The sequence below is a fragment of the Eschrichtius robustus genome, chromosome 7 (assembly GCF_028021215.1).
Source record: "Eschrichtius robustus isolate mEscRob2 chromosome 7, mEscRob2.pri, whole genome shotgun sequence".
NCBI lineage: Eukaryota > Metazoa > Chordata > Mammalia > Artiodactyla > Eschrichtiidae > Eschrichtius > Eschrichtius robustus.
The window spans coordinates 76578623-76591269 of record NC_090830.1 but is presented as its reverse complement, the minus strand read 5'-3'; the positions used below and the strand labels follow the sequence as shown (position 1 = coordinate 76591269).

Below are 12647 nucleotides of genomic sequence, written 5' to 3'. Positions count from 1 at the left end.
ACAGGTGACCAAGCTCTGTTCCTGTTCTGTCTGACGGGAGAGACGGACATACAAACAACAACTACAACCATGAGCATTTATTGGGCATTTACACCGGGCACTATGCTAAGTACTTCTCTTACATGGTCCCATACACTTTAATCCTCACAACAATTTTGCAAGGCAATATAATTATTTCCATTTTGCAGGTAGAATTGAAGCTACCTGCCAGAGAACCCATAACCAGACTTGTCTCTGAATCCTGGCTCCATCCTTGCCTAGCTTTGGGCAACTTATATAACCTCTCTACTTCCCCGTCCACATCTGTAGAATGTGAACATGAGTGGCTATCCCATGAGGTGAGGACTCAGTGAGCTCCCACACTGGAAGTATGGCATTGGGCACATAGGAAGCTCTGAATTACAACAAAACATCAAATTATTATTATCATTAGAGAAATGAATTATTTACTTTGTTTCATTGACAAAAGATTGACAGGAATACTCTTCTCCCTGTTTTCCCATCTCTAGTAAGGATATACAAGGAGTAACTTTCATTTGTCTTTCTTAAGTGACATGGAGAGATGGTGTGGCCTAGTGGGACTCAGCGCCAGGAGCCCTGGGTTCTGGCTCCGACCCTGTCCCTAGCCAGCTTTGAGGCTCAGGCAAGGACTCCCAGGTCCCAGCACCACCCGTCCCCACTTCTAGCCTCATCTCCACCTTATAGCTGGTCACCCGAAGCCAGGGGTGACAAAGATCTATGCAGGACGTGTCCATCACAGAAACTGGGGAGGGACCCAGAGGGCCCAGGCCCACTTCCAGCCTGGCTTTGTTTCTACAGGGTAACAGGGGGTACCTGCAAGGGACACACACACCTATACAGTCACTGGCCCGCCCCAGCAGGATCTCTGGTCAGGAGTTAGAGCTCATGTCCCTCTTTGGGAAATTCCAATATATGAAAAGAAGCTAAAGGATCTCAGAAAGTACTGATATTCAGAGACAACATAATCTGCTTCTCTGACTAACAAACTCCTACTCATCCTCTAAGGTCCCAAACAAATAGCCCCCATATATAGACCAGGTCACTCCTTCCACAGTCCCCTCCATAGGTCTATGCCTTCCACCCTACTTTGCACGTTCTAAGCTACCATAGCATTGAATACATTTAGACATAGTTAGACATCTACTTACTTGTTTTTCTCTCTGTAAAATTACCTTCCCTGAGCACAAAGACCCTGGTCTCAAACACCAGTAGTTTATGGTGACTGAGTGTGGCTCAATTCTGTGGTTTATGGTGTGGCTAAAATGTATTATGAGCCACAAACTGGGCTAAGGGCTTTTCCTACCTGCCTTATTATAGCTCTCACAATAACCCCACAAGGCGAATATTGTTGCCCATCTTATAGACAAGAAAACTGAGCTCCATAAAGGTTAGATTCCTTCCAAAGTTGTACAGCTGGCAAACAGTAGAGTCTGTTTTTTCTAGCCTGCACATCCAAGCCAGCTGAAAACCCCTGGGCCCTGCTCCATAGCTGTTCAACAAATGTTTGTGTTCATTTCAAACGATTTGAGTGGATCAAAGCACAGCGGATCAGATTTGGGCTTTGAAGGATAGGCAGAATAGAGTTAGGCTGAGAGAAGAAAGAAAACACTCCAGTACTAGTTAGAACAGTACAAAGTGTGTTTTAGAAGAAAAGGGAGAGACACAGACACACGCTCAGAGGCACTGGATCAGCCCCTTGGCTGACAGGAGGTTTCGTGTGGAGGAATACCAGAAGATAAGTTGAGAAAGGTAGGTTGAGGCCAGATGGATAAAAGCCTCCACTACCCAGCTAAGGAGGCTGAACTTCTCAGAACTTCAATGACATGGCCATCCCTGACACTTCAGAGGCCCTCCTTGACCTGAGGAGACACCTGGCACCATCTGGCTTCTAACCTCATGCCATCCTCCTGCCCAAACACCCAGGCCCGAGGGTCACCTCCCCAGGGCACAGCTGGAGGGCTGAGGGGCGGGGCCGGGAGGAGGGACACAGGGGGTGGGGCAGCGCTGAAGGTCAGCGAGGTGGGCACGCACCCCTAACAGAGGTGCTCGAGCAGCGTCGCTGGGCACAGACACAGGCAAATACGTCTGAGCAAATTGGAACGCCGTAAAAGTCTATTACAGCAAATCAAACAGCAGTCAGCATGACAGCCATTAGCCTGAAATGAATACACAGGGGCTTAATGAGGTCTGTCAAGGCTGGCTTGGTGAATTAAGTCGCCAATTCTAGCAGGATTTCCCTTTTCTTTACGGACTTGAAAGCATCCACGCTGCCTCGTTAGGGCTTCGACAAGTGAATTGCAGGGCCTTTCACCCTGATAAAATGGATAATTACATGTAGAACAGCTTAGTGAGGGGAGAGGGGTGGGCAGGAGGGGCACCAAGAACAAACAAACCAAAACACACCTGCCCGGCTTAGGCAGGGGCTTTCAGAGGGAGAGGGGGCAGGGCTGGGTGGGCCGGGGGCGGGTGAGCTTCTCCCAGGAAAGGGGCAGTGCCTGGTCTTGACCCGCCTCCCATCTGCTCCTATTCCAGGCTTGAGGACGTGGGTCCCCATGGGTGATGTCTCTAGGCAGCTGTTGACAGGCTGAAAGTTCTCCTCAAAGATGGGCTACCCCAGCACCTCTCAGAAACCCTCTGATGGGGAGGGCCACAGATGTTATCCTCCAGGGCTTGCTGTCACCATGGAGTTAAAAATGCAGCTTCCTGGGCCAGCTGTCCCCCAAATACTGATTCAGAATTGCAGGGGCGGACTTCCCTGGTGGCGCAGTGGTTAAGAATCCGCCTGCCAATGCAGGGGACACGGGTTTGAGCCCTGCTCTGGGAAGATCCCACATGCCGCAGAGCAACTAAGCCGTGCACCACAACTACTGAGCCTGCGCTCTAGAGCCCGCGAGCCACAACTACTGAGCCCGTGTGCCACAAATACTGAAGCCCGTGTGCCTAGAGCCTGTGCTCCGCAACAAGAGAAGCCATCACAATGAGAAGCCCGTGCACCGCAACGAAGAGTAGCCCCCGCTCGCGGCATCTAGAGAAAGCCTGCGCACAGCAACGAAGACCCAACGCAGCCAAATAAATAAATAAATTAATTAATTAAAAAAAAAAAAAAAAAGAATTGCAGGGGCCCGGGAATATGCCTCCTAACAGTCCCCCAGGAAATTCTGATGGGGTATGTTTGGGAGCCTCTGATTCATCACCTCTCCGGCACTCAGTACTAGATGGCTTCTGAAACACGGGGTTCTCCTGCTTCTGCTTGTATAACTTCAGGGATGGGGAGCTCAGTACACCCTCAGCAGGGCAGGGGAGTAGATTGTGGGGTGGGTCTCATTAGAAAGTTCTTCCATATGTAGACCTAGATTTACCTCCCTGTAACTTGTTCCGCACGCCTATCCCTGGGTTTTGGACACAACAGACCCAAACATTATCAGGGCCCCTAGGGCTGGGGGCAGTGGAGGTTGGGAAGGTTAGGGATGGTGTGCAGGTGGCTAGGACGGCCAAAAGAGGAGCTGAGTGGATGGAGGCAGCCGCTGGAGGTCTTTGTCAGCCCTCAAGGAATAATGAAGTACTGGAGGATAAGAAAGGAGCCACTCTTGCTGGGATTCCTCCTCAGATCACAGCATGTCAGTCCTGGAAGGGGCCTGGCCCAACTCCCCAGTTTAACAGCTGTTGGAGTTGAAGCCAGCAGAGGGGCAGTGACAGGTCTAACGTCTCACCCAGCCAGTTGCTGGCACAATCAGGACTAGAACCCAGATGTCTTGACCTCCAGTCTCCCTCCTCCCACCATACAACACAGGAGCTCCGCTGCTCACCTTGGCGAGCTTCTCCTGGAAACTCACCTCCTCCTGGAAGCCTGTTGAGATTTCTCTGATCACTCCGGCAACCCCTCAAGACTGATGCCTCACAGGGTCTGCAGTGCCCCCTGTCTCCCTGGTTTGCATTCTCATCCTATTCACATCCATAGGGCCTCTTTCACTGAATTGTGCTTCTCAAGGGCAAGGGCCTGGGGTTTCCAGGGTGACTTCAATGTAAGCAGGAGACCCCTGCCTGAATTCTGGGCCAGGACCAGCAGACTCTTCCCTGGTACTCCAGCTGGGGCTTGAGCCAGGCAGCTAAGCTCTAGCTCAGGTGACCACCCCTGGCCAGGGCTGGTCAGTGCCAAGCCACCTCGGGTCAGGAGGGGCCAGGCCTCCATCCAGCTGACACCACATCCCCACTGGCCACACGGAGCAGCCCTGAGCAGGGCATCGAGTATCAGGCCACCGAAGTGACCCGATAGGGAGGTTTACGTGCAAGCGAGTAAACCACACAGGCCTTCTTCCAAGGACTGTGTGTCCTTCCAGCCGGCCCCTCTTGGCCTACCCTCTCCTCATCAGATGGGCAGGAGGCAGGCCATTTTATCCCACCTGTCCTCTGCTTTTATTAGATAAGGAGGACCATGGCCCAGAGAGGTTAAGTGACATGCCCAAATGGACCCAGCAATCTGGGAGCAGAGCAGGGGCTAGGCCTGGGGTCTCTGGCCTCTGGTTCTGGCTCCCCTCATTATATATTCCTCTGGCCTCCCAGGTCTCTGTGCAGTGAGAGCCTGGCACAGCACCAAGCCCACAGCAGACACTCAATAAATATTTGCTAAATAAATGAATGACTGAAGAGGCTCTCTCCTTGGAGGCAGAGGCCTTTGGAGAATCCTGGGGGATTCCAATAGGGTGGTGTTGGAGGTCACATCTTCTCCTGGCAAGGGAGAGAGGAAAAGGTTGGCCCTGGCCCAAGGGCTGGGGAGCAGGGATGCGACCCCTCATCCCCTTTCTATTGCTGCTGTCTGCTGTTCCCCGTGAGGGAAGGCAGAGGGCAGCCATGCCTGCCAGGATGGCAGCTGAGCAATGGGTCCAAGGCTCATTAACTCCGAGCTGTGCCCTTGGTTTCTGAGTCCGGGCCTGGAGTGCAGGCTGGCACGTAGAGACCCTTAATTAAATAAGGGAGACTTCCAAATGAGCGGGGGCCTGGAGCCAAGCTGCAGTCCTGGGCACACCGGCCACAGCTCAGGGCACCGTGTCCCCATGCTTGGGACTGCAGGCTCTCTCTCCCTATGTCCCACCCCATCAGGGGAAGGGCATGAGTACCTCTGGTGTGTCCCACCTGCACATCTGTCCTATTTCACTCTGTCTGGCACAAGCACAGGACCCTTGGCTCACAGCTGACTAAGGGGGGCCAGCAACCGGAACTTAGAGGCATGAGATCAGGTGTCTTTATCCCTGAGGAATCTGAAGCTGCCCTGGGAGTCAGGAGGCACAAAGTCAAAGCTGTGTGACCTTGGGCAAGTCACTCTCCCACACTGAGCCTCACTTTTCTCATCTCTAAACTGAACAGATATTTTCTAAAGCTCTTTCAGTTTCCTGATCCAATGACCTATAACATAAAGGGGCTAGCACTCCAATGCCATGATGCCAGGCTGCCTCTCCCCAGTGAATTGATCTCCCATCATTCCCATCCCAAACCTTTACTGCTGCCGCCCAACCCAGAGCCCCGAGGGCAGGCCTGAGGGACACCCAGTTAGAAGCTCTTTACCCTCCACCTTCAAGGTCTTTGAATCGCTGTCAGGCCAGAAGACTGCCATCAGCCACTGGGGAGAGGGACAGTAAGCAATGAGAACCCTGGGGCCATCAGGAGCCAGCAGCCAGCTTATTAACGAACTGTTCGTAATACAATAATTTGCACTTTTCAATTACCAGCAATGGCTTGGTTTTACCCACACGCACTCATGCAAATACACTGAGTACACAGACAACCCAAAGCAGCCGAAGGCCAGCAAGACAGCACAGGGTTCAAGAAAGAAAGCCCCTTCCAGGTACTGCATGCACCTTGCATCCTGGGGGACCTGTTCTAGCCAAAGCTGGGAGGCCTGGGGTTAGGCCTGCCAACCTACTTGCCCAAGACCCGCACTGGCTGTAAATGGAAAAAAGGTGCAACCTGCCCTTCCCAACCTCCGTCCTGTCCCTGACTCCGGCTGGAGTTGGGAGGGCTCATCCAAGGCAGGCCCTCTCTCAGGCACAAGGCTCCCACCAACCAGCTCTCCCCAACCAGCAGACAGGCCCTCTCAGAGGCGCCGGCTCAGTCACCAACCTGACCAGATCTGGTGCCTGGGCTGAGGTGTGGGCAGGAGAGGAGGAGCTGGAACTGCCCTTTTCCCAGCATCAGCCTCCTCCCAGGTGGCCCCAGAGCAGCAGGCCCCCAATGTCCCTCAAGTGTGACCCTGGGGGCCCCTACCTCAGGGATGCGGACACTGTAGGGCTGATTATGAAATGTGGGCGCGTTGTCATTCACGTCCCCGACCTGGATGTTCACCTTCCGCGTGATCACCTGGCAAGACAAGAATGGGGAGCTAGCATCAACATCAGCCTCCAGCCTCTTTCTACCCAAGGGCTCAGGAACCCCGCCTCCCAGGGAAGCAGGGGCCTTAGGGGACACTCACCCCCTGGCGGTCGCTGACAGAGAACTCCACCGTGAACTCCGACTTGGTCTGAAAGAAAACGGAGGGAGGGAGGAGGTCAGAGTTAGAGAGGAGAGCTGAGGCCCTGAGTCCGGAGCCCTGCTTGGTGGTGGAGACCCTCCAGCACTGCCCCAGGAGCTGGTCTGGGACTGGATGTCTGAAGGCTTCCCTAAAGAATACGCATTGCCTTCTGGGTTGGGGAAGTAGGTTCAGAATATGGATCCTTCCCATAAAAGAGCAGTAGATTAGAAGTCAGGAATCTTGTTCTAATCTGGGCTCTGTCGCTAAATTGCTGTGTGATCTTGAGCAAATCACCTCTGGGGCCACTTCAGTGTGAGGAGAAAGCAGGGGGTGGGGTTTTGTTCAAACTCTTACCTTAATCTGCTAAGGGCTACCGCCATCAATTCCTGTGTCTCGGGAAAACGTCCTTTGGGGGAACATTTTTGGGGGGTGTAGATGTGCACACTCCGTGGAGCCGCTATTCTACAGGGGAGGAACCCGAGGTCACTGTCTCTCTTGCCTATCCAGTGTTGCCCCTTACTTGGAGACACCCCAAACCACCCTATTCTAACCCCAAGTCCAGACATCAGCACTGGCCTTGGAAGAGGGACACCATTCAGGCAGGAAGATGCTGCTTCAGGGTCAGAAGACGACGAGCCATCCTCCCCCAATGTGTGCTTCTGCCTCCCTAGGGAAGGCCAGGGGCAGAGGTCACGGCGGGTCATACCTCTCTGTCCAGCGGCTGCCGGAGCCACACCACGCCCGTGTCAGGCTCCACGGCAAAGAAGCGGGAGGCCTCCTCCCCAGACACGCCGAACACCAGGGGGTCGTTGTCCATGTCTCGGGCCAGCAACTGGGTCACAGAGGAACCTGAAGTACCCGCAGGGGAGAGCAGAGGGCAAAGATGGGAGGTTAGTCCATTCTTCAGCGCCTTACTCAGGTGGCTGAGTCCCCGTGGGGAGCAGCCGCCCGACAGACCACCAGCAGCCCACTGACTACCGCAAGACCCCTGTGCATCTTTGGCTCTGTCCCGGGCTCCCTGCCTCCACCCTGGCCACTGGTCACAGTGTGTAACAGGGAACTGTCATTCACCACGTTCTGTGACTTCTGCCTGTCCTCTTTTCTTAATTTAGAGGAGTCCTCCAAGTGGCTCAGATGAGTGCAAGCTCCCAACCCTTCAATTCTTACATTCCAAGATGGGCACACTACTTAGCCCTAGCCACTCAGAGCACTCCACTCCCTGGTCACAGTGATTGGTTCAGGGATGAGCATGTGACCCGAACTAGCCAATCAAAGCCAACCCTGGGACTTCTGCTGGAACAACTGGGAAAGAGTCGCTCTCCTTCCACTGGGGTTGCTAAATTGGTCCTGCTGGCAGCCATCTTTGGCACCAGAGGAAGAGCCTGCCTGAGGACGAGGCCAACAAGGAGGAAAACAGAGCCAAATGGTACACGGAGAGAGATTCCTGACGGTTTGAGGGTCTGCAGCCAACTATACCTGAGATTAGCAATTAGCTCCACCCTCTGGACTGCTCAGCTGTATGAGCTAATAAATCACCCCGTCATTTTTTTTTTTTTTTCCGGTTTTGCCTAAGTAAGTTGAGTTGGATTTCTGTCTTTTGCAAATGGAAGCAATATTTTCTTTTTTCTTTTTTTTCCTGGTACAATAATGTTCATGGAAGCTTTATTCATAATAGCCTAAAACTGGAAACCAAAAAAAAAAAAAAAAGTGTCCATGAACAGTCAGATTTTTTTTTTAGGCAGATAGATTTAAAAACAGTAAACAAACAAACCTGTGGTACATTCAATATATTTAAATCTCACAATAAAAAAGAAAAAGTACAAAGCAATATTTTCTAATTCAGAAAATTTTACAAAACCTGGCATTCATTCAACAGTGATTAGGTGCTGGTCTTATGGTAACCACTAGAGTACACAGAGGTTAGGAAGATTTGGAGCACCCTCAGGGAACTCCAGTCTAGAACTGGGTGACAAAGTCTAGCTCCTGTCCTCAATCAGAGGACTATGGCATTGCCTTCACCAAGAAACAAAGCCCTGGCCAGAGGCCACCCTGGGCATCAGGATGCCTGGCCTACAGCCCTGCCTAAGAAGTCCTAGAGTAGGTCATCTTCTCCTGGGGTTCACAGCACCCCTCACAAGGTAGGCTTCAGGTAGGGTGATCAACCATCCTGGTTTGTCTAGGACTGAGGCATTTCCCAGGATATGTGCTAAAACCAGGACATCCCAGACAACTGGATCAGCTGGTCACCTTAGCTTCAAGAGGTCCCTAAACTGCCAGGAACTGTGCAAAATGTTCTGAGTGTACAGTGTGTCATTTTCTGCAGAGAGGGTCTATAGTCTCCATCTGATTCTCAAGGAGTAGTTAGGTTAGAACCATGGCCTTTGGCAAATCCCTTCTTTTAAAGCCTCAATTTACCTTATAAAATGAGACAGACACTCTTTCTTTCCCACATACTGACTCTCATATTTACTGAATAGCTCTGATGATCTATTAATAGCTAAGGAAGGAAGGATTCTAAACTCTGGGAATTTTATCTAGAAGAGAATGTCGATGAGCTTTTCTAAGTCAACTTTTAAAAGACAATTCTAACATGACAATGAGAGCTAACATTTTGGAGCACTAACCACATTTCAGATACTGGGCTAAAGGATTTCTGTGTACTACCTAATTCAATTCTTCCTGTTATTCTCCCCACTTGTGGGGAGATGAGGTAACAAAGTGATTAAGTAATTTACCATGTCCACACAATTAGCAAAGGGCAGAGCTGGACTTCAAAGCCCAGGCATTCTGGCCCAGTGCCCACATTTGTTTCCACAGCCTTACAAATCTCAACACTTGATATGTGAACTCAAGATTCAGGACTTCTATGGACATGACCCTATCAGGCCCTAAGTGGAAGCCCAACACTTAGAAAAGGAAGATACTGGGCAATCATTAGGCTCTTATGATATGCCAGACATGGTGCTAGCCCATTCACATGGGTTCTCTCATTAAATCCTCTCAGCAACTCTGTTTGGTAGCCATTATTCTACCCATTATACAGATTAGGAAGTTGAGGCTCAGAAAGGCAAAGTAGCCTCTCCAAGGTCACACAGCAGAGTAGGACATGGCAGCACCCATGGTGATGAGAGGAGGTGAGAAGCAGGAGAAGGAGGAGTGAAATCATGGAACAGAGACCTTTTGGGGAGCCCAACCTTCCCATTTTAAAGATGGAGAAACTGAAGGCATTTAGTAATTTGCCCAAAGTACAGTGGTGAGCAACAGCGTCAGGACTCAAACACAAGTTTCGAGACTCCCAGTACAGTGCTCTTTCCTAGATGAGGAAGGAGGAGGTACGTGAAGTCATAGATAAACCAAGCACATCTTCTCAAAGCATCTGTGTCACTCAGTGACATGCAACCATTTTATTCTAAAACACATGGGAATATAATGGGAGTACAATATAACATTTAATTCATTTTTAAAGACACAACCTAAAACTGTGAAAGAACTTCCAGCCTCCCCCTGACTGCCGGGGACACACATTTCCTTTCTGACACCCGCAGGGGTCCTTTAGTGGCAAAGTTTGAGGAACACTGAGCTACTTCCCAAGGCCTTGGGGAGATTCCACATGAGGAAACTGAGGCCCATGGGGGCCCTGCTTGTCCCCAGTACAGCAATGAGTCCACGGCGGCCCCTTGGACTGGAAACCTCACCTGCCAACCTCCTTCAGGGCCCAGCCCAGGTGGAGAATATGGGGCCAAGCTCCCAGCTGGCCGATGGGATTCCGGAAAGGCCACACCGACCCTCCAGCCAAGGTCATACAACTTGGCCCAGTATCCCAAATGGCTCTCTCAGGCTCGATGTTCAGGCTCTCCCAAGAAGGGGGGCGCTGGGCAGGACAGGGATGGGGCCATCAGCTGCTGTCACCCACCCTGTAATTTCCTGGACTTTTATCCATTTTCCCCTCAATTATGTGCTGCTCAAAATGGTCCTTTTCGGCTTCCTCACAGGCTCTTGCCTGCTCATGCCTTCTTTGTGCCCCAGGTAATTGCTAGTGACCTTTTCTAAGTGTACTAATTAAAGGTGCCAATTTAATCTTATACTTAAGACAAGACGCCCCACAATTTTCCCACTGGGCACATACTCCCCCGCCCAACTGTCCTGCCATTCTGTAGAAGCTGGGCCTGGCTTTGGCGTCTCCAGGACAAGCAGCTCATTTCCCCATCAGGGAGGCTTCCAGCAACCTCTGTGTGCACCATTCAGACAGGAATGAAGCCAAGCTGTGTGGCCCAACCCCTGCCCAGTGCCCCCAGAAGCAGCCCCTCAGGAGAACCATCCCGGCTGCGGGATCCTGGGGTACACACACCACTCTCTGGGTTTGTTTCCCACTTGGGAAACAGTATACCCTGCAACTCAGGCTGTGCAATACCTGGAGCTCTTTTTTTTTTTTTTTTTTTTAATTGCGATAAAATATATATAACATAAAATGTATCATTTTAATCAATTCAGTGGCATGTGGTACATTCACAATGTGGTGTAAGCATCACCACTATCTGTTTCCAGAACATTTTCATCACCCCAAAAGGAAACCCATACCCATTAGCATTCCTCCCCATTCCCTCTTCCCTCAGCCCCTGGCAACTGCTAATCCACTGTTTATCTCTACAGATTTGCCTGTTCTGGATATTTCATGTAAATAGAATCATATGATAAGTGCTGGCTTTTTTTTTACTCAGCATATTTTCAAGGATCATCCATTTGTAACATGTATTAGTATTTAATTCCTTTTTATGACTGAGTAATATTCCATTGTATGGGTATGCTATATTTTGTTTACCCATATCATCAGCTGATGGACATTTGGGTTGTTTCCCCCTTTTGGCTATTGTGAATAATGATGCTATGAATACCTGTGGACAAGTTTTTGTTTGAACACCTGTTTTCAATTTGGGGGAGGGGGGGTATATACCTAGGAGTGGAATTGTTGGGTCATATAGAAACTCTATGTTTGTTAAACTTTTTGAGGAACCACCTAATTGTTTTTCACAGTAATCACACCATTTAAATTTCTGCCAACAATGAATGAGGCCTGGATTTCTTTTCAGTGGTAAGAAGGATAACCAATGTTTCACAGGGCTGTATGGTAGAGAGATGGGAGCTCGGCAGCCCTCCATAGCCGATCCTATTGGTACCCTGCCCGCTATGCCTTAGCACATACCATTGTCACACACACCAGCCCGACCTCCAGCTGCCAGGCCTGAAGGGTTCTGGCCATCAGAGACTGCTCTACCATACACAGGACAAGCCAGTAGTGCCAGGGAACTAATGCCCCTGGTAGCAGCACTCAATGAATGACAGATGGAAGATGGCAGATAAAGAGTTGGTAGATAAATGCCCCAGCTCCCTCACCTCTCAGGGGGGTAACTCACAGGCCGTGTTCCACACTGGCTCTTGGAGGTCCCCCATGGGACTCATCTCCACTTGCCCACAGAGGTGACTTGGTTAACAAAGCATCTTTATGGCTTCCTTTCCTTCCCAGTCTCATGTCCTTACTCCCTGACCTGTGTTTCCTGGAATCTCCTCCCCATAAACAATTTGCACTTGAATCCTCATCACAAGGCCTGCTTCTGCTTCGTAAGACCTCCTAAGACTGTGGTATCAGAATCACCCAGTGTGCTTGTTTTAATACAGATTCCCAAGCCCTGGTGCCTCAATTGGCGGGGGGGGACCCCAGAGTTTAAACGTTTAAACAGCAGCTCCCATTCTCCCTGCAAGAGACTCTGACACACAGCCTGAGACTGGTTTATAGCAGGGTGATATTCAAATATTTAACAATGGCCACAGTACAGGCATCAACCAATCAGAAAGGATGCTGGACATAAACAAACCGGACCAGTGAGTACTGCCTGTAAGTCAGCCTGGTTTATGGCTCACATTTTAGATGCAGAGAAAAGCTCCTCTGGACCCAGGATGATTTAAAGGCTCGGTCGTAGGGCTCTCGGTTCAGTCAGTGCTGCTGGAGGACTCTCTGCTCTTGGCCTCCCCCACCCTCAGCGGACGGGTAACCCAGAGAGGCTGGCCCCTCCACCCTGTGCCAACCCAACCCAGGTCAGGGCCCAGCCTAACCTCATGGGTGGAAAGT

At 50.8% G+C, this 12647-nt stretch overlaps 1 protein-coding gene across 1 annotated transcript in view; it reads right to left on the bottom strand.

The window, feature by feature from the left end:
• CDH23 (cadherin related 23) overlaps positions 1-12647 on the bottom strand; it is a 398173-nt gene that overhangs the window by 325499 nt on the left and 60027 nt on the right. Inside the window, exons 3-5 of the mRNA XM_068547762.1 lie at positions 7230-7372; positions 6485-6532; positions 6280-6372 (exon numbers count right to left, since the gene is read on the bottom strand). Coding sequence (XP_068403863.1) covers positions 6280-6372; positions 6485-6532; positions 7230-7372 — 284 coding nt within the window. The remainder of the gene's footprint in view (positions 1-6279; positions 6373-6484; positions 6533-7229; positions 7373-12647) is intronic.